The sequence below is a fragment of the Myotis lucifugus genome, unplaced genomic scaffold (assembly GCF_000147115.1).
Source record: "Myotis lucifugus unplaced genomic scaffold, Myoluc2.0 scaffold_54, whole genome shotgun sequence".
In the NCBI taxonomy this organism is placed as follows: Eukaryota; Metazoa; Chordata; class Mammalia; order Chiroptera; family Vespertilionidae; genus Myotis; species Myotis lucifugus.
In genome coordinates this window covers 6,442,509-6,464,876 of record NW_005871102.1, presented here as the reverse complement: position 1 = coordinate 6,464,876, position 22,368 = coordinate 6,442,509, and the positions used below count along the sequence as shown (strand labels likewise).

The 22,368-nt window shown below is 50.4% G+C and overlaps 1 protein-coding gene across 2 annotated transcripts in view; it reads left to right on the top strand.

The window, feature by feature from the left end:
* The window catches only part of RGS8 (regulator of G protein signaling 8), a 91,808-nt gene extending 90,816 nt beyond the window's left edge, over window positions 1-992 (top strand). Inside the window, exon 7 of one of the 2 annotated variants that reach the window (XM_006088991.3) lies at window positions 31-992. In XM_006088991.3, coding sequence (XP_006089053.1) covers window positions 31-213 — 183 coding nt within the window. In that variant the 3' untranslated portion in view covers window positions 214-992. The remainder of the gene's footprint in view (window positions 1-30) is intronic. The other variant, XM_023754015.1, reaches the window with a different exon arrangement.
* The last annotated feature ends 21,376 nt before the right edge of the window (window positions 993-22,368 follow it).

Genomic DNA, 22,368 nt, shown 5'->3' with positions numbered 1-22,368 from the left:
GGTGACCATGCTGTCTGTTTGTGTCTCCAGGTAAACATAGACTTCCAGACTCGAGAGGCCACGAGGAAGAACATGCAAGAGCCATCCCTGACTTGCTTTGACCAAGCGCAGGGCAAAGTACACAGCCTCATGGAGAAAGACTCTTACCCCAGGTTCCTGAGGTCCAAGATGTACTTAGATTTGCTGTCCCAAAGCCAGAGGAGGCTCAGCTAGACCTCAGATGGGGACTCTTGGAGATCGCTGGCTTTCCCCGCCCCTTGCTGCCAAGACCATATTCTAATGTGAAATGTCAGGGGTGTTCTAAAGCACTGGTGTTTAGGTTGGGAGGCTGGGGTGAGGAGGGGCCATTCCCAAAGTGTAATTCAGTCACCAGAACTGGGATTCTATTTTATTTACCTATGATAATGTTTTGGTTAGTGGTAGCACCTGGCTGCACTCATCCTTCCCGGGGTCAGCAACTTGCCCTCCATAATGCCTTGGGTCATCTCCGCTGAGAAGGCAGATTCTCTAGGCCGGACTAACCTGTAAATAATAGAAATGCAGTTTCCATACCTCCCATACCCTCCTCCGTTAGGATTCCTGACACTCTAACTTGTCCTATACCCCTGTGAGGAAGCGTTAGAAGACTGGCTCACACCTGTGATTTGCTATCACAGTGTAACAGCCAGTTCCGGGTGCTGGGGCCTCACAGTTTAGGAGAGAGGTCTCTGTGGAATCCCGGGTCTCTAGAACTATCATTGACAGGTGACCCCTGGGAGAAGGAGCAAACTCCATGGAGTTGGCTGTTTCTTCCATTTCCATAGGACCAGTGCGCAAAGCTGTGCTCACTGCCCATCTTCGTCTAGGATATTCACAAGACTCCCCTACCCTTGCAAGACCCTTCCAGAAAGGGTCTTGGGAGATGTCCCTCACAGCTTCTGATGCGGAGCTGCTATTAAGAAAGATACAGCTTGCCTATCTTCCTACCTTCTACCAAGAAGTTTCCCAGAAGTTGAACAACCAGGAAATGTAGCACCAGTAGACCTTTCTGCAGTGGGGCACCATATAACCTTTCTGCTGCTTAATGTACTCTCTGCCCTCGCTTCCCTGTGGCATCACACATCACCGATCTCTTAGAATGACAGACAGCTTGGCAAAGGGAGGCGAATTCCCATAGCATGGACAGCTCTCACGGTGCCTACTGCTCTCCCTGTCTCTCTCTGTCCCCCCTCCCATGCAGGTCATGTAGTTATGATGGGGGAGAATGGGAACTTAGGCCGTAACTCTTTCCCAGCTTGCTTCCTGGGAGCGCGCTTTCTTAGAAAGGCCCTTCTCATGAGGGTCACCTTGGCTATTCAGCAGCTTCCTTTTCGATTTCTGACCTTTTGGGATTGAACATGAGGCTAAGAAGATCACTGTGAACATTTGCTTGTGGAGAACCTTCCTAAAATGCTTTCCTGGTACCCTGGGGCTGCTCTTGGAAATATGTCAAGAAAGTCTTTCTTAGAGGAAGAACGAGGCACATGGAACCTGCTCTAGCTGCCCAGGAAAAAAGCTGACTCTGGCACAAGACTGCGGTGCCAAGGAGATGAATCCTCAGCAGAGAGACCAGAAACTGGAAGAGGGCCCTGGAAGAGACTGGCCTCTGGGTGAACTGAATCACAGAGAATGTGGCGAAGGAACCACTGGGATCATTCAAAGTCAATGGACTGGGAGGCATGGCAGGTCTCCAAAACGTTTAGTTTGACTAAATGGAACAGCATCTGACGAGATGTAAGCCCTGGAGTGCAGGTGATTGAGAACTGGGCTGAAGCATTCTCCTCCTGTGGGGTGATGGGCCTTTTTAGACATGCGGGGGTCCCAGTGTTTCCATTCCTGTCCAGAACTGTGCGAATCTCTTCCTTCCTGGGCTGCAGCTAGACAAGGCCAGGAAGGCTCTCGAGTCCCACTGGTGTTGGGCACACTGCCCTGCCATGGCTCATCGTATCCATGAGTGAGGATTGGTGTGCCGGTATGAACCACCGAGGAGAAAGAGAACTCATGCCTATAGTTCTCACACGGGAGACACCAGTGGAATTTCATGTTCAAGAACTCTGAAGCCTCAAGTGGTGTTTCTAGTTAGATCAGGAAGTATTCCCTTGCCCCCACTGGTAAAAAAAAAACCATCCGTAGCTAAAGCTGCCAGGATTAATGTAATGATCAAATTCTCAAACAGGGTATTTTAAACATTGTTTACATACGAAATGTGCATCTGCTGCCAACTCTACTGTCGAAAATGAGGTGCATAGAAATTGGAACAGCATGGAGTTATGGAAATCTGAAATGTTCTAAGAGGGGCCTTTTTACCACTTCCACTATCCCCAGGAGACAAGTCTGAACAAGAGTGTTGTGCGGTGGCCTCATTGGGGCCCTAGAGTTCTTGCCAACTGTTGGTGGAATGAAGGCTTCAGATGGTGGTGTCATGGCGCCTGGTGACTTCCTCCCACGATGGGGAGGCATGAAGGACCAAGTTTGGGTATCCTGAATGTTGCCGCTAAGCGAGGGTATGTGGGCATGTGTGGAGGAACATGATCGCTATGTTTATGATACTCCGTGGAGTGTGTGTGTGTGTGTGTGTGTGTGTGTGTGTGTGTGTGTGTGAGAGAGAGAGAGAGAGAGAGAGAGAGAGAGAGAGAACTGTGAGCATTAGACTAGTAACCACAGAGATGGTTTTCCCGTGGGGTGGAGCTGTCTGCACACGTGTATGTCCTGCTTCCCACAAAAGGCACCGAGCTCTGCGCTCTCATACCTACTTTCAGGCACTTTGGTGATGCCACCCAGATTTTAGTCTGAGACAAAACAAAGAGAAATGTTTACAACATCTAGAGCAATATCCAAGCATACCTCATACCCAACCTTCCACCTCCCGGTCCTGCCTGTCCTATTTCCTCTTCCACAAGCCCTCATCGCCTCGCCTTCTTAGGTGGGCCCCCAAAAGGGACCACTTCTTCCATTTAAAGTCTTCCTTTTGCTTCTGCGGTCGGATTGTGCTGTGAACTGCCTTCTGGGCTCCAGGCGTGCTCTGTGCCTGGGACCTTTGAAGGCCCAGGGCAAGTCGGGGCAGGGGGCCAGGCAAATCTATGACTTTCAGGACCGTTCTCCAACGTGAGTGGCCTTTTGGCCCCATTTGAATGTCAAACTGTTTGGGGGCTGGTGAGGAATTTCCTGTTGCCCTTGGCAAACCAAACAGAGCCGTGATCAGTGACAGCCATTCACAGCCCCGGGCACCACTGGGGTGAGAAAAGGCCCTCGAGCAATATTTATTATTAAACTTGAGCTTCAAGGAAACTGGCCACCCGGGAAAGCCTGTTACAAGTTCTAATTCCCAGGTTCCACGCCCAGAGATGCTGACCCAATAGACCTAGGGTGGGGCCCAGAAGTCTGCATTTTTAATGAGCTCCTAGGTGCGTAGTGAACCACACTCTGAAGAGAGATGGTCTAAGATGGTGGCTCTCACCCTTGGCTGCTCATTGCAAATACCCGGGGGAGTTTTAAAAACCCAAATGTCCAGGTCCCATCCCAGAACAGCTTGGCCCTGGGATCCAAAGCATTAGTAGTTTTTGAAGCTTCACAGGTGATTCCAATGTACAGGTGAGGTTAGGAAGCAGGGGCGTGAGGAGGACACAGCTGAGAGCGGGAAACACCACTGTGCGGGCCAGAGGGCTGGAGCCTCCCCCCTCCCTCCCCCCCCACCCCCCTAGGCCCCAAGATGCACATAAGCATAGGAACCAGGAACCTGCCAGCCCTGAGTATGACTGTTGGGGTGGCAGCCTCTGTGCTCTTTCAGTCTCCCTTGCTCCTTTGGGATACAAATACCATGTTTCTGCTCCAGCTCCATGCATTGTTGGGCAGCAGATATGCCAAAAGTGGGGGCTGAGGGGGATTTGGTTAAGAGAGGTTTTGTCACCCCCCCACCCCCAAGTCTTGTTCACAGTGCTTCCTCCAAGCTGGCCTCCTGGGCTGTTCCCCTGTTTGTTTCCATGCATTCTTGTGTTTGGCCATTTTCCAGTGGTTCTCAACCTTCTGGCCCTTTAAATACAGTTCCTCATGTTGTGACCCAACCATAAAATTATTTTTGTTACTACTTCATAACTGTAATGTTGCTACTGTTATGAATCGTAATGTAAATATCTGATATGCAGGATGGTCTTAGGCGTCCCCTGTGAAAGGGTCGTTTGACCGCCAAAGGGGTCGCGACCCACAGGTTGAGAACCGCTGTGTTAGACTGTGCCTCTCTCCCCAAGGCCATGCGACACAGTAGTTGGAACTCAGGTAGTGGGTGAAGGTGTGTGGTAGTCATCATGGCGGTGGCACAGTAACTTGCAGATTCCTCCAAGGAGGGTGGCACATCCTGGGAATGTCAAGCTCTCTGAGGCTTTCTTTGCCAAGCCTCCAGTGGGGTGCCAGTTCCTGCTCGGAGCCCTCACCATTCCCTCTTTGGTCTCAGGCAGGATGGGCACCTAGAAACTTCCTAGTTGATTTTACCCTTGGTGCTTGCTGCTCTGAATCAGCCGAAGCTGTGGGCGGTGTCCTGCCCAGGCTGCAGGCCCCGGGCACCACTCCTCCACAGGGCAGGATCGGTGTCTGGGCTCTGCAGGCCCTGGGCTGTGAGGGGACGGCATGAACCCTTGGTGTTGAGAGCTGGGCGAGGGAGGAACTGGGAAGACAAGGGGGAGAGGAACAGGGAAGTGGGGTCTGCTTCTCCATGAACCAGAAGGGAGAGGGGGTGAGAGGCACATTCTCAGAGGCAGGATGGGCTCCCACCCATATGAGTGCCCAGCACGCCCCCGACCCTGTCTGTGCCCACGTCCAAGCAAGGCCGAGGGTTTTCGCTTTCCCACTCGCGGCTATCCTTGCATCGGCCTGTGTCAATCCTCTGAAAATCTGGCCCTCTGGGTTGGAAGCAAGAGAGGTGGCAGAGTCACCCTGGCATCAAGATCCTGTGCCACGGGGCAGCAGACTTGGAGGAAGAACGCAGGAGCAGACATGTCTTCCTGTCCCCGGGGCCTCTCTGGACTCCAACTCGATGCTGTGGACCAAATGGGAGACTGCAGGATGGGGACACTGGCCTTCCCGACTGGGGCCTGGGACCTCACAATAAACTGCCCCCCTTTTTTATCCTTATTCCCTTCCTGCTCCCTCCCCTCTGCCAGGTGCAGAAAAGGTGGCCGGTCTGGGTGTGTTCCCCAACCACGGTAGCATTAGCTGAGTCACGCGGCGTGCACGACATTCGTAGCAGCTCATCTGCCACATAGAGCGCTTGGCTGATGGAGTCCTCACTGAGTTGTCTCATTACCGTGCAAAGTCGAATCATGTCACTCACCTTGACTATAAACAAGCCTTGGAGACATAATAAACAGAACCTGAACCCGCTGCCCTTTGCTGTCCGCCCACGTTTCTTTCTGAGGCCCCGCTTTGCATAACACGTGGACGCCCCGGGGGAACATTGGCCCGGACCTCACCCAGCCCAGGCTGGCAGGGGGCCAGCCACCAGGAAAGTGGCGGTGGCGTGGGTGGAAATGGGATGGGGCTGGTCTGGGATGAATGTGGGGGTGGAAAGTGACTTCGGGTTACGAGAGTGCCTTTGAAACTGTAAAAGGCCGTACAAACAGGAGGTGGTATTTGTATTAGTGCCACCTACGGCTGGATAATGCAGGGAGAGAAAGGCTGAGGGATGGCTTGTGTGTTTGTGCAGCTGGGCAATCTGAAACGGAGTGGTTGGTCCTGTTTATGACTGTACTCACTTTATCCAATCGGCGTGCCCCTGAAAAGTGTGCATTCGTCACCGAATCTTTGAATGGCTCTGGTGATCAGGTTCCGTGGAGGGGACAAAGGAGAATGAGGGGTAGTATCTGCTTGCAAAAGCTCCTCATTTTTAGGTGTAGTGATGATAGAGATATACAAAACCTTAACAATCCAAATCATTAAAATGCACCAGAGAAAGGAACGCGGATATTTCTTCTAAGGTGAATGCTTTGTGTTACATGAAAAAGCCTTTTGTGATGCAGGTGATCACTCCTAAATTCTAATTTTGTGGCCTGGGCAAGGCACCGTGGTAGCCTGGGCTACTGCAGACCCGCCCACTGGGGAGGGGCTGTGATTGGATCCTCTCCAGCTTAGCTTTTCTACTCCCTCTTACCCTATTGCTCCCTGGGGCTTCTGACCCCTCTGGGACCACTAAGAGCAGGGAAGGAGGAGAGGAGAGGGAGCAAGGGACACACAGCTAACGCACATGCCACCTGGGACAGGCCTCGGGCTCTCTGGGCCTGGGAGGAGACCCTGTCTCATTGAAGACCCTTTCTCTAGGGGACTCCTTCCGCCCTCCAGCTCTCCCAGCAAGGATGAGAGCTCTCCTATTCTGGCTGGTGGCTTGCTCCTTCCTGGGCGGTGCCCCAGCTTCTGTCTGTTTGCCCCTTCAGGGCACCCTCTTGGACAGTTCCTCGGATGACCCCATGCCAGTCTCTTTGTCTCAAGAGACCCATCGTTGCCCATTAGAAGCATTTGGGCCTTACTTGCCCCTAGAAGGTCAAGGCAGCAGCTGCTCTGCCCTCACTTTGCAGCCAGAGCCCCAGGCCGGCCCGCTGCTGACGTTTTTGATTTTTCAGGCCCAGGTCAGGCTCTCCGAGGGACCCACTACACACTCTCCCTGGGAGTGAGGTGAAAGCCAGGCACCCCACCCCTTCCCTTTTGACGGGGTGGCACTGACAGCTCACTGACAAACCCTCACCCATTCTTCCCAGCCCCTGGCCTTCTCTGTGGGCTGGTTTTGAGTGCCCTCTCCCTGGACCTCCATGCCCTCCCTGCAGTGTCTGCTTGGCCTGGAACCCCTTTGGTATCTGAGATCTATCTCTTAGGCCTTGATGGAGAAACCTCTTATGCAGGATGCGGGGGGGGGGGGGGGGCATCTCATTAACATAGTAAAAGTGGAAAAAAAAAAAGGCCTTTCTGGGCCTAATATCTACACCAAAAAAAGGGGAAAGCATGGGCAGAGGGAGCGAAAAAGAGGGCCTTGGGAGAACGCCCTCCTGGGGGGACCCCTCCTCCTTTGGGGTGGGCCTGGGTCCCTGTCCCGGGGGGGTGGGAAAAAACCCCGGGGGGGGCTGGGAAGGAAAAAGGGGCATTCACCCGGGGGGGCGGGCTCACCGGCCATGCCTCATTTAAAAAAGGTGGGGGGCTGAGCCCCCGGGCCCCTGCCCCCCGGGTTTCATTTTCCCCCCGGAGGGGGCAAGTCGCCATTTGCTGAGGGAACTGCCCTTGCCAGGGTCTCATCATCTTCTTCTTCATTATTTGGGCTCTGACGCTAGACTCCCCGAGTCTGAATCCCAGCTTACAAGTTGTGTGATCCTAGGAAAGTTATCTCCCTGTGCCTCAGGCTTTCTCGTCTGTAAAACGATGATAATCACAGAACTAACTGCTTGGGGCCGCTGTGAACATTAAGTTAACATGGAAGACGCTTAGCACGATGCCTGGGACACAGTTAGGCAAGAGCGTGTGCTAACCGGCATCTTCTTTCACACTGGGGTCCCCTGGACTCAAGCCAGCACCTCTGTGCAGAGCCGAAAGCAAATGATGTGACGGGCTCCCCGACTCCTCCTTCCCTTCCAAACCATAACCTCCCTGCGGGCAGAGACTGTGTCTGCCTAGTTCCCGGCTCTACTCCCTAAATATTTATCGGAAGAATACTGTGTCCACAGAGGTGTTTTGAGCACCTCTCATAGATGAGGCACTTGGGTGGAATGAGGCAGAGGCAGGAATGCTACAACGCAGGCCCACCCTTACCTCTTACAGGAGCTTAACCCTTCACAACCCTGCACACGGCCTAGAACAGTGATGGCGAACCTATGACACGCGGACTCATTTTTTTGGTTGATTTTTCTTTGTTAAATGGCATTTAAATACATAAAATAAATATCAAAAATATAAGTCTTTGTTTTACTATGTTTGCAAATATCAAAAAATTTCTATATGTGACACGGCACCAGAGTTAAATTAGGGTTTTTCAAAATGCTGACACGCCGAGCTCAAAGGTTCGCCATCACTGGCCTAGAAGATACAGGTGGATCTCAGATTCCAAAGGACTTACCAAATGAGAGGTGAGGAGAGTAAGTGGCTGCCTATTCTGAAGTGGCAACACTAAAAGACAACTCTTAGGAGCCAGGGACTGTGCAGGGCAGTTTCTATGCTTCATCTAGTTCAGCGGTTCTCAACCTGTGGGTTGCGACCCCTTTGGGGGTCGAAAGACCCTTTCACAGGGGTCGCCTAAGACCATTGGAAAACACATATATAATTACATATTGTTTTTGTGATTAATCACTATGCTTTAATTATGTTCAATTTGTAACAATGAAACTGGGGGTCACCACAACATGAGGAACTGTATTAAAGGGTGGCGGCATTAGGAAGGTTGAGAACCACTGGTCTAGTTGAATGCCTCAACAATTCTGTGAGGAAGTGTATGGGGTTGCTAGGGCTTCCATAACAAAACGCCATAGGCCGAGTGCCTTACAGAACCGAATTTTATTTTCTCTCGGTTCCGGGGACTGGAAGTTTAAGATAGAGTCAGGGTGAGTTTCTTCTCAGGCCTCTCTCGTTAACTGGTCAATGGCCACCTTCACCTGGTCCTCACATGGTCTTTCCTCTGTGACCACCCCCGTCCTGTCTTCTCTTCCTCTGAGGACGCAGTCAGGTTGGATCTGGGCCCACCGTGACCATCTTACTTTAGCTAAATCACCTCTCTGAAGGCCAGTCTCCAAGTACAGTCATATTCGGAGGTACTAGGAGTTAGGGCTTCCACATATGAATTTCAGGGGTGAGGGTGGTGGGGGTGCAATTCAACCCATTTCAACAGGTAGATATTGTAAGTATCCCCATTTACACATGAGGAAGCTGAAGTGCACAGAACTTAACACACCCGAGGCCACACAGCCTGCAGATGACAGAATCATATACCCAGAACAGTGCTCTTAACCCCAGCTGCACCTCAGAGTAGGAGGGAATGCAGGGTGGGGTGGGGAAGCGCCTGGGTGGAGGGGAGAGAAGGGTGCTGGAGCTAAACTGCTCGTGGGATGGGAAGGTTCCAGCATGTGTACATACACCAATGTGGGGGAGGTAGAGGTGAGAGTAGGGGTGAAATGGGAGTCAATTCCTGCCTTTGCTGGCTCAGAAGTCTGGGCTCCTACAGGCCTGGTGAAAAATGACCGTGGCTGAAGCCGCTAGAGATTGAATTAGCCAATTATCTGCCCGAGTTCTTCCCTGGCGGCGTTCAGGCACAGTTATTCGGGTTTGTTTTGTTTCAGTGCGATCAGTCCTCTGCCTTCTCGCAGCACAGCTCTGCCATCCTCCTCGCAGCCCAGCAGGTTTTCCAGGGAGGCCGAGTCACGCCCCTCTCCCTCAACCCAGGGACAAGTTTGACTCTATTGCCTACACCTGCCACTGGGCAGGCACGTGCATCCAAGCTCCAAGCAGCCCTTCCCAAGGCGGGAGAAACAGCCCCATCTCCCCAGGCACTAAGACCAGCCTTGCAGGCACCGACAGGGGCAGGGGGCTCTCCTCCCAGCCGCAGGGTGGAAAAGAACAAGGAATTTGGACGCACCAGCCTGACACTGAGTCCTGACACTGTAGCTTACTCCCGGTGTGGCCCTGGGGGGAGGAACTGAGCCTCTCCTAGCCTCTGTTTTCTTCTTAGCAGGAGGGGGAATAATTAAACCTACATTTGCAGGCAGTGTGGCTGCCAGGATTAGAGATGGCCTGTGCAAATCTCCGGGGCAGGAACTAGTCTGTGCAGGTGTTCAAAAAGGAGTATATTAAGTCTGAGAGATGCAGGCCCTGGTTTGCAGACATTTCTGGGCTGTCTCTAACCTTTCCTGGGGGTCATAACCAGTCACAGAGCTGTTGGCGGTCGAGTCTATAGGGCAGGCGAACGCAGGCTGTGCTTGCAGGAAACCAGGACCTCTTTCCGCTAGACACAAAACAAGGAGCCTTTCGTTCAGGAGGGCGCTCTGCCGCGGGCAGGGTATTAGGGCCACTCCACGGTGCCCTGTGAGCTCAGTGTAACAGGGACCACTCGTCACACAGGCTTTTCCATGAGGCATTCAAAGGCAAACAAGTTAACTGGCTTTTAAATTGGCAATTAAAAAAAAAAATCTCAGTCTTTCCAAAACAAATCAACTCATCAGCTGCTTTCAGCATGCCCTTTTGTAACTGATCCCAGGATCCGAATGATACTTTTGTAGCCTTTGGAGAAACAGAACTGATGTGGATGTAGTCAGTCAAGGTACATGGTATGTGAGTAGCTCTGGATTAAAGTAGAACTTCCCCCCCTTTGCCCCCCACCTCCCCACCTCCTTGCTGCAGAATAGCTGTGTGTAGACTTCCTGGGATATTCAAGAAAATTATTTTAATCATATATTTTTAAAAAGAAATCAGGGTTTCCCAGTAATGCTTTGTCAGATCAATTGTAACCAATAAGGCAAGTATGATTTCAATCAGCAGCTCCACGAGGGTCTAGAATGGCGGCATGTCCCAAGCCATGGCAAGGAAGCGGGGAGCTGGGAGCTGGGAAGGGGGCTTCCAGGGCCTATGAATCATTATGCCTGGAGACAGTCAGTCGCCTGCTGGGTCAGGGCAAACTTCCCTGCATCACAGGGGTAAGGGGGGTTGGCTCCTGGGGGGAGAGTATGGGGCAATTAGGGCTGGAGGGCAAACGGGTTTCCTTTCCCGACTCAGGGTCAGGCGGTTGCTAAGAGAAAGGGACTTGCAGGAGAAGAGAGGGGCTCTGTGGGACCCTGGCCCCTCCCACTGGCAAATGGCCCTTTCCTGGCAGCTCCTCGGAGGGACTTGTCTCAGCCAGGAGGGAACATTCTCACGCAGGAGGGCGGCATCTGGCCGGCTCTGCAGCCGCGGAGACAATCTTGCCCGCTGAGGGAGCAGCTGTCGGCCACCTGCTCACCAGCCTGGGTTAAGCCTTCTTTTGAGCAGAAGCAGGGGGAGCCTGGCCTCTGAGAATAAAGGCCTTCAGTGCCTCCTGCCCAAGCCATTAACTTCTGGAGTTGAGCCGTGAACGGGGTAGGGTGGCCTAGACGCCTATCACGTTCCCATCCCACCCCATCCAACGTCCCATACACAGGGCCCCCTCGGCAGCTGGCAGCTGTCCCGTCTTTTTGTCTCAGGAGCACCTGCCCCTGCTCCCACTTCCCTGTCCCAAAGGAGGTGCCTGTCCCAGAGCCAGCATCTGTTTCAGAGCCAGACAGACTAGCAGCAGGCTGGGCAGAGGAGGGCCGTGCCAGGCCCCTGCGGAGATGGGGGCTTCGGCCTGTTGCCCTTGCCCTTCCACTAGGGCCCGAGCAGCCTACCCCGCAGGCCCCTCCCAGAGCAGAACCAACGGCCTTTGGGGTGTCTCTGCTGGTGGGAGGAGAGGAGCAGGGAGATACGCTCTTTAAAGCTGGAGGAGAAACGCCCTGTGTACACATCCACACCACCCAGGAAAGAGAGGAAAGAAACAGGCGAGAGGTGAGGGAGGAACACATCCCATAATCGCTGAGGGTGAGCAGAGAACTTGGGGCCACTCAGTTCTTCATGCAGAGCCCACTGCACCCACGAAGCACGCACTGTATGTCTGTGCTTGACTCAGCCCCACAGAGCCGGCCTCATCATCCCATTTTATAGACGCTCTCAAGCGCTACGTGCCTTTCCCCAGGTGAATGGCAGGATGGGATTGCAGCCACTAGCACCTGTGCCCTCAGCCCTGGCCTTCCCCCTCCTGTGCCGGCCCTTTGCCTTCCCAAAGAAAAGAACCTCTCTAGACGACTACCTCTTTTATGAGAGCTCGAATCCATTTACTTAACTTTTCACCAGTTGTTCATCGTCTCTTCTTAACAGAATATAAGCTCTCAAAGACAAGCACTAAGCCTGATACTTCTTGGCAGGCAGCTCCTCCCGCCCGTGCCCCCGATACACAATGAACACCTGAGTGCTCCCTGCCGGTCCCAGGTAACACGGGGCTGTCCTTTCTGTGTGAGAGGACATCCCTGACCCGCTAGCTGCAGGGCTACCATATTACTTTTTCCAGTTGGGACCCACACTCTTTCGCCCAATTACCCTCAAAACTGTCAGCAAATGCCATTAGAAGGAGAAGGCCTGGAGAAGGCAGGTCTGTGGCCTTGGCAAGCGCGAGGCCTCTGTCCAGAGGAACAAAATCTGCACCATCCTCCCCCATACCTCCCCCCCCCCCCGCACCCCCCGGGGTTTTGTAGGCTCTGCCATGCTTTAAATACACACAGATCTGTGAATCCTGCAAGCCCGAGGCCAGTGAACAGCTGGTCTGCCAAGGGCATATTTGCCTGGTAATTCTAATTTTTATTTGAATGCCCATCTGCCCGTCACTGACATCACAGCGCAGCTGCACGTCTTGTTTTCCCTTCCTGGAGCCTGCGCCTGTGGCTGGCCTTGCACTCAGGATGATTAAATGGCTCTGTGGGTGGCCTCACCCAGGAGTGTGTGTGCCTGGGGTGGGGGTGGGGTGGGGCAGGTGGGACCAGGAACAAAAGGGGAGGCCCTGGCAGGGTGTGGGAGGGGGTGGTGGTAGGGCCCAGCAGGGGTAGAGTCTGGGAGTATCTCAGCTGGTGGGGGGAAGGGGTGCCCCTGGGAACAGGCTGCTCCTGAAGCCTAGAAAGGTTTGCCACTTCCGTAACAAAGAAGTCAGTTCTGGGAATTACAGGGCCAAGTGGCTGCACGGAGAACCAGGGCCTGAGTTTCCCCCAACCTCTGGAGCCTCCCAGCATAGGCCAAAGGGCATGAGAACAGACATAGACACTGCTCAGCACATTCAGCAGATGGAAGTTCTTGTCTCGAGATAAAATGTTAAAATGTCATTTCCTCATTACTCCGAGGACCCCTCCCTACCCCCTAACCCCCACTTTTCGCTCACCTTCTGTTCTTCATGGCAGGCTGGGTTGAAATCATGGATCTGGTTATTTTACTAGCTGTGCGATCTCGAATAGTTTCCTTAACTGCTCTGAGCCTCAGTTTTCTCATCTGTCAAATGGGCCCAGCATTTGCCACCCGCATGCAAGAGTGTTCTCAGTAGCACCGGTAGACCGAACACCACACAAAAGGTCCTCAGAAGAAGAATGGATAAATTGTGGCAGGTTCGCACAATGGAATAGCAAACAGCTGTGAAAATGAGTGGGCTGTAGTGACATTATAGTAACCACATGGGTGAATCTTAGCAAAATAATGCTGAGCTAAAAAAAAAAAAAGCCAAGTCCTTTTTAAAAAATTTAAGTATATCCAAAATAAACAATATAATTTGAGATTTCTGTGTATATGTAATAAAACTAAAAAAGAGCAAGGAAGTGATAGGGGAGGGGGTTGCCCTGGGTGAGGGGAGGTAGGGAGGAGCCTATGAGTAGATGGAAGTCACCGTCAGTGTTCTTCTAGTTCTTGGGTTGAATTTAGGTTCATTATTCCACTAGAAACATGATTGAAAAATAAATAAATAAGCCTCAAGCGTGGACCAGTAAGGATCGTATGAAATGAAACAAGGATTATAAAGATTAATTCAATTTTGTGCACTGAGGTCCATTAAAAAAATATGAGCACAGAGATGGCAAAATTGCATTAAATGAGATAATGTTCGTCACAGCCTCCTCATGCACGATCTGGCTTCCAGCATGTATTCAAGAAATAAGGTTAATGTCTCTGCTCTCCCAGCCACCCACGGACCTTATCTTGTTCCCCATAAATCAGGATTCTTAGCGCTTTGATTCTTTAGGGCTGAATTCTAAATCCTTCGCTGATTTCCTTTTTCTTCCTCCCTCTCGCCCTCCACTGTCCTCTCCCTCCCTAGAGCAAATAAAGCTTATCTCTCCTGTGTCACAGAGCCACGGGGACAGTAAATATGAGAAGGCTCTGAGGCCATGAAGTGCCCCCAGTAAGCGGTTGCTTTCCTTTCTCCCCTGCGTTCTATCTGTAGATGAAAAGGATAAGACAGGACTCTGAGCCTGGGCAGCTTCCAGGTGAAATGGACACCTGGCCCTACTGTCATATTCTGAGTGGAGAGAGACTGCTGGGACTGGAATATTCTAGGAGGATGCTGGAGGACATGGCCTGGGGTTGCACCTGGAATGACATCTGGGGTCTAATAGAAAGTACCCTGGGCCCTAGCCGGAATGGCTCAGTGGATAGAGCGATGGCCTGCGGACTGAAGGGTCCTGGGTTCGATTCCAGTCAAGGGCACATGCCTGGGTTGTGGGCTCGATCCCCAGTAGGGGGAATGCAGGAGGCAGCCAATCAATGATTCTCTCATCATTGATGTTTCTATCTCTCTCTCTCCCTCTCCCTTCCTCTCTGAAATCAGTAAAAAATATATATTAAAAAAGCAAGTACCCTGGGCTTGGATTTACAGCTGTGAAACCCAGGGTAGAATGATCCTGACCTTCCCATTCCTGGGCTGTAGGTGGGCAAGTTACTCAGCCTCACTGAGCCCTACTTTCCTCATCTGTAGGATTCATCTTGGAATGTAAATTAGACACACACACACACACACACACACACACACACACACGGGCACCCACACCCACACAATACAATGCCTGCCTGACACAAAGTGGACATTCAAACACTGCTGAATCCGAACCCCATATCGTCTCCAGACTTTGAATTTCCCGCTGAGGGTTGATACACTCACTCGAGCTAGATTGACAATGGCTTTATCCAGATTTGACTAGAAAGTGTCCTGATAGATTGGTGGGCTAGAGGTGGGCGTTTGTCACGGGGTGGGGAGCAGTTCCCCGATTCCCATCCTTGCTTCCTGAGCCTCATGTCCCCGGGAGCAGGATGCCTGGGAAAGACATGAAAGGTCCCAGGTGCTGCCCCCTCTTTTTGTAACTTTTGCGCCAGATAGAAGCCAGGGAGGAAGGCCACCAGAGCAGCCCTGGGAGGGAAAAGAAAGCACTGGAAAGTAATTGGGGAGAGCCCTGCTTCATGGCGATAGAAGTTGGAAGATTTGGGGATGCTGGTGGCTGCATAACCCATGGACTTTTAAAAAAATTGTTAGGCGTGGCCTCAGAAAGTTACCTTCTTTTACCCTCAAAAACTGACTTACCCCAGCTCAGCACATAATTAGGTCTAGGTCTGTGGCATAGACTAGAAGCCTGGGGTAAACTCTTGTTACTTATTTTCAAAACAGGGATATACTGAACCCTCACAGGTGCTGGCATGGTGCTAAGCGTTTTTGTATACTTACAAAAAGTCTATCTTCAGGGTATCTAACCACGACCAGTCTCCAAATGTTCGGTTTCTAGGTGTGCAGTTGACCCGAGACAGTTTCTTAGATCCGGTGGGGGTTACCCTGAGATAAATAGTGAAAATGTCGGGGCAGACACCGGGCGTCGGGGTGGGGGTGGCTGCCACAGACAGGAAGTGCGGGCATCCTGTGTCTGAGGTCACACTTGCCTGTCTAACTCAGAGGCGGGGGTGGTGTCTGCAGATCATGACTGGGGCCCCGTTATGAGATGGGAGGGAGGCCCTGGAGGCCCCCAGCTTCCCAGTTGGAAATACCTCCTGTCATTACTGACCTCATGTGGAAACCGGAGGTGCCTAAGGGGGGCCTGTCACCCCAGCGTCATTGGCATTCAGCTGGGAAAAAGTCCTAAAGGGATAAAGCTTGGTGAGGTTTTGGATGTCCGTTGGAATTTGGGGGGAGGAAAGGCTTAAAAGGACCCTTTGGGCGGCCTTCTCCTCACTCCACAGGGGCAGGATTCAGTCCTATTTGGAAATGTGGTCACCTCCCAACTCCCCACCCTCCCATGTCTTTGAAACTCTGGGCTATTTGCTTGTCTTTGTGAGTAGCGAAAGGCCTTTTTACATTTAGGGGCACTCTTGGGGAGGGAGATAAGGTATATGAAAGTGTTTTATAAATAGCAAAGGCTTACGTAAGTGTAAGGCGGTGCTTTTCTTGCTGCTTCCTATGGTGCCTGCTGCAGGCAGAGGCCTCTGATCTCGCCACTGGGAGCCCTTCTCCCTTCCTCGGAGCCTGGCCCAGATTCGAAGCCAGGAATACATCTTATGTAAGGTTTGGCTACATTGGACAGAGCCCCTCTTCCCTGTCCACATTTGTTTAGATTGATTTCAGTGTAAAGTTTTTATTAAGTGTTCAGACACTGTGTAGAGCTGAGGATACAAAGAAGAAGCTGTGGGGCGCAGTTACGGTGTTTTGGCCAGGATCAAGCCTCGGACTAATGAAAGGACAGGGTCCTCTCATTGACACGTGCAAGTCCCAGCTGGAGGGCAGGGCCCTCCCAGCACAATTATAGCCAAAGGCTGTGGTTGTAAGCTTGAACCTATGGTCCGAACACGTAGCCCCATGTGCCTTGTGATAGAGTTCGGGTGCATGTAGTTAAGTGAGGTTGAAACTCACGAGAATGCTGTAAACAACTTGATCAGGCCCCTACTTTGCCTCTTGGCATCTGCTATAAAATAAAGACACGGCTTGTGGGCGCTGTCATTGTCTCCTCATCAGGGAGACCCAGCTATTATTCTCTTGTCTATCTTTTCTCAATCCTTTCACCCCTCCACTCAGGGTCACTGAACCAGGCTGAGCTGGCATGGCACATAAGGTGCCCTGGGGCTGAGTATGCCATGGCCATGCCGGCTTCCCACAAGAAGCCATGTGGATAGTTCCTGTATGTGAGGCATTTACAGTTCAGCGGAGTGGCTAAAAAAAATGTGGACTTTTTTTGTTAAAAGAAATTGTAGTTGAAACCCCAATACACAAAATGAAGAGGAGGCTGCTTTGATTGCGGTGGAGATAGAGGAAGGAGGTAAAGGAGGTGGAAGGTCAGAGGTCATGTTGGCGAGGCCTCACCATTTCTCCTCGAGGCCCTTCACGGGTTCTCAGAGGCCGGTTCCAAAAGCAGTTAATTCCCATATGGCTTCTAGAAGAAAACAGGAGAAGACTTTCATGGCGTGGAGATAGGCAAAGATTTCTTAGGACACAAAAAGCACTAAGCATCCAAGGAAAAGAATAAATTAGACTGTGTCAAAATTTAAAACTTCTGCTCATCAAAATGACATTGTTGAAATAAATAGGAAAGCCAGACTGGGAGAAGACATGTGCAGTACACTTATCTGACAATAAATGTGCATCCAGAATATGTAAGGAACTCCTACACTCACTTTAAAAAAACACAATTTAGCCTGGCAGATGTGGCTCAGTGGTTGAGCGTCAATCTATGAACCCGGAGGCCATGGTCCAATTCCCAGCCAGGGCACATGCCTGGGTTGCAGGCTTGGTCCCAGTGGGGGACGTGCAGGAGACAGCCAATCAACGGTCCTCCCTCATCATTGATGTTTCTATCTCTCTCTCCCTTTTCCTTCCTCTCTGAAATCAATAAAAAATATTTTAAAAACACACACAAACAACAAAACAATTTAAAAAATTGGTCAAGAGACTTACACAGACCCTTCACAAAAGAATGTACATGAATGGTCTATGAATCAAATAAAAAAAACTGGTCAACCCCATCCATCATTAGGGAAATACAAATCAAATCGTTTGCCAGCAGCTTGCTTTGCGCACAGTGGTGCCAGCAATGTTGTGTCCTCAATGCTTCCAACGGGTACCCAAGTGCTTTTTCTTATTTTAGGTAGAAAACTTTTCCTTATATCCCTTCTCTGACTCCAAATTATTTTTACCCACAGCACTGAAGCCATGAAGGCACAGCTACTAGATTACCCTCAGATGCCACTGGTTATGTAATCCTTCGCTTGCGGCCTCTGAGGCCTCTTCTCTCTCACAAGTGACATGTTAATATTTCTCTTTGCCAGGCAGGGAGCTCTCTGTGGGCTGCAGTTACCACCCTCTGTACACACGCAGACCCACATTACTGTTAGTGTGGCATCAGATGACTCTCTCCCGACCACGAACAGCCTCACTTGCGAAGTACAAATGACAACCCAAAGGAGTGCTCAGAGACCCCTCTGGGGAGCTCTAGAGGCTCTTGCAGGGACTAGGGAACGTGTGGGAAAATTACACCAAAACCCACAGTGAGGCTCATTACATACTCACTAGGATGTAAAATGAAGATCCTGATTCGGGCAAGGATGGGGAGTAACTGGGATTCTTCTACAGTGCTGATGGGGATGGCAAATGGCACAAAGCGCTTTGGAAAGCGTGTTGACAGTTTCCTATGAAGCTAAAAATATATCCACCCTGTGGTCCAGCTATTCCACTCATGGGTCTGAAAACATTGTCCATAAGAGGACGTGCACAGAGATGTTCATAACAGCTGTATTCACAATAGGCACAAACTTTAAAAAGCCCAAGTAAGTAGGACAATGGGTAAGCAAATCACGGGGAATTCCTACCACTTAGGAATGAAATGGAACGCACTCCCGACCATCGTAACAACGTGGATGAATTTCAAAAACCTGCCGAGTTGCAGGAGCCAGACACAAAGCACTACATTCTGTATGATTTCATGTCTGTGAAGTATTTATGGGGAGAGAGGCCACAAGTATAACTTTACGGCTGTCCCTTCACATGAAAACACAAGGAATCAGAAATACGTATTTCCCCCAACAATCAAGTGGGATTCAGATACAGGTCCACATGGCCACACATTTACTGCATCAATGGGCTTCATTCTAGAAGTTGAGGGAAAACTAATTTCTGGGCCCTGAGTCTAAATTAAATGGACTAAGAGACATTTAATGGTGAACTTTCTGTTAGTGTGATACTTTCTATATTCTTTCATTCACTTAAATACTTTCTGTACACCTAACAGTGCATAGGCCTTGAGCTCATGACTAGGCAGAATAGGATCAATTCTTGACCTCAGGGAGCTCAGCAGCCACTCCTAAGTTACAGCTCCGGCCTCAACTTACTTTTCCAGCATATCTCTGCTGATCATTTTTGTGCCTCTATTACCAATAAATAGGATCACTACTTGTGGCCCCTATATATGTAACCCCTACCCTGTCTCATCTCTTGCCTTCATTTATGCTATTCCTTTTGCCTGGAATCCAATTCAATTAAGCAAAACTTTTGGAGCATCTGCTGTGGTAGGACTCTGGAGGCAACAAAGAGAAGTATTATCTGGTTACTGATATTGCAAAGCTTGGCCTTTAAATATCTATATGCTATTTATCCTTCAAGGTCCACTTCCTACATGCAGCCTTCCCAGATTTCCTATCAAGCTGGAATCTCTGATCTTTGCCTCTGGAGTACTTTAACTGTGGCTTTAAATGGTGTTTCAGCCTTCTGATCGGTGATTCCTCAGCCAAACCTACCTGGGGGAACACAATGGAAACACCCCACAATTTCTTGACTCATCTCCATAGCAGGGTCCCTGGAAGCTCATCTTTCATTCCCTCGTCCCCAAATTTTGCTGCCCAGCATACAACAGCAGGAAAAGGTCATAGTCTATGAATGGTGAAGGCAACCACTTATTGGCCTGCTAGCATCTTGCTTGGCCATCTCCTCCTCCAGCTTACTTTTGCTTTGGTGGCTGTTGCCACTCCTTTGTCATCTTCCTGTTGCTATGCTATTGATCCTCTCCACCTTTCCCTCTCGCATCCTTCCACCTCAGGCCCTGCACTTCAAGCTGGAATGAGCCCCAGCCACAGATGCCCTGCCTCTCCCCCTCTCCCCTCATAGCCCAGAACCTCAGATTTTTTTGTCTGTCCTTTCATTCCATCCAAGTCCAAGTCCATCCCAGGAAGCCAGGGCTGCTCTGTCCTGGGCCGGAGCCAGATCACATCTCAGTGCAACCCTGGGGACTCCTCTGGGTTTTTCCAGCTGTAGACTTACCAAATGTCTCACTGGGCCAGGGAATATGAACAGATCCTTTTTTTCTGCTGTCTTTCCTGGAGCAAGGAATGGGGAAGGCCCCCTCTATTTCTAAAGAAATTTTGGTTTGCAACGTAAGTTCAACTCAAACCAGCATGAATAGAAGGGGGCTTTGGCCAGAGACTGGGACATCCCATGGATGGAAACAAAACTAGGGAGCAGAGCCCCTGGGGACCCAGCAGCCCTGTCTCTCCTCCCCTCTCCCTTTCTCTCTGTGCACCTGTCCTCCCCTATTCTCTTCCTGCAGACTGTTTTTTCTCTTTCCCAATTCCTGTGGCAAAAGAATGATCGGTAGCTCCCATGTTTACATGTGAGACCGAAGGCAAAGACATCGAGAGGGAGACCTCTCCATCTGTCAGTCTTGGGCCCCGGATTCCCGAGTAGGAGACTGAGTGTCCCAGCTTGATTTGGAGGTACTCTCAGGTCAAGGTCGCTTGATCAGGGCACAGCAACTTCTGCTGTGTCTGCGTGGAGGCAGGAGGGGAAGAGAAATTCCTAGAGAAGGGGGTACTGGGGCCTCAATCCGGAAGGTGCCTTCCAGACCCTCCCACTGAGCGCATATTGACAGCTACTTCCTCTAGGAAACTAGTCCCCCAGTGCCGCATCCTGGCCCCTGGACACTATTGTTGGTGAGATGCTTGTTTATGGGGAGGCTTCAAGCCCCTCCTGAAGCTCCTTGGAGGGTAGGGACAGGCTTGAGTTCTTTGTATCCCTCACAGCTTATCCAGTGCGGCACTCAGCAGGTTCTGCTGGAGGAATAGAATACATGTACCAAGAATTGTTCTTACTCCTTTACACATCAACTCATCGAATCTGTGAAATAGGATTCCTAAGAGGTAGGAACAATGGAGACAACCGAGGACGGTAAGTAACTTGTACAAAATGACAGAGCTAGTAGGTGGCAGAGCCAGGATTCAAACCCAGGGAGTGGTGCTCAGGTTGGGGCTCCTAACCAGCACACCTACCACCTCTCCAGTAGGGTTTGGTGGGTTTCTACCTTGCTTCTCAGGGTTTTCAAGTGAGCCACCGCTAGACTGCACACAGGCAGCGCTCAATGTGGAGGAGAAGTGAGGAGTTTCTTGGCCCTCCTCTGTTAGGTGGCATTGGCTTCTCTCACCTGTGCATAGGGATCATCCATAATTCTTTCCCGTACCTGTCTGTCTGTGTCTGTTTCACATACATGACCAGTGGGGTTTGTGTTTGATATTTGCTTAACACACTTTTATTTTAAGTAAAATGATCGATGGGAAATTAGTTGAAGTTATATATGTAGAAAAAAACACACAATAAAAATTAGCTATTTCTTATCCCCTCCCCCCACCTCACCTCCTTTTCCATGGAGAAAACCACTGGCAACTCAACGTTAAGTGACTCACCTGGTATTTGCCCTTTATTTCTAACTCACAGTGTGCTGCTTGCTCTCGATTCAATTCTAGACATTAGTTATAGACTCCCTATTATGCTAAGGAGAATTTAAACTCATGTAATTTCCCCTCTTCTAGTCCTCCCTCATTTCTTGGGTAACAATTGCTTTTGTGATCATGATTGTACAAATATTGTTTACTATGAAGCCAATGAATGTGTGTTAATGACATATGCATTCTTGCATAATTTATTTTTGTTTTTCCTGGGGTTAATAATTGCCTCTAATTTTCACTTGTTTAGTTTTCTTTCAACACCTAAGTCCTCCCACATGTTCCCACAGCTCTGTAAAGCACTGCTCAATAACATTTCCACATCGGCAAGCCTGTGAGATGTTCCCCTTACCTCTAGGCCAGTGATGGCGAACCTTTTGAGCTCGGCGTGTCAGCATTTTGAAAAACCCTAACTTAACTCTGGTGCCGTGTCACATATAGAATTTTTTTGATATTTGCAACCATAGTAAAACAAAGACTTACATTTTTGATATTTATCTTATATATTTAAATGCCATTTAACAAAGAAAAATCAACCAAAAAAAATGAGTTCGCGTGTCACCTCTGACACGCGTGTCATAGGTTCGCCATCACTGCTCTAGGCCCAGGCCCCATGACCCCAGATGTCCCTCCTCGAGTCCTCTGACCCCCTGACGAGGAATCCGTTGGTCTCTCGGTCTGCTGTCTAGCTCTTGTAACCCTTTCCTCTGCTGACCTCCCTGAGAATTTCTTCCACCCTTTTCTTGTCTCCTACTTTCTGTCTCCCACCTCATTCTCTTTCCTATTCTGATTTCAGCAGAGCCTGTTCTCCAGTAGCTTTCTATGGAAGGGCACATGGAAGATCAATCAGAAAAACCCAATCCCTGCTCACTCTTGATTTGGTTGGTTTAAAATGCCAGGTTGAAATAGTTTTCACTTAGAACTTGGAGGCGTTACTATTGTCTTTGATTTTCAATGTTGCCATGGAGAAGGCGGCTGTCATTCTGATTCCTGTTCATCGTGTGTGGCCTGTTCCCCATCCTCCCTCACCCTGGTCTCTAAACTTTTAGGATCTCCTTTGTGTTCCAGCTTCTGCATTTGCAATGA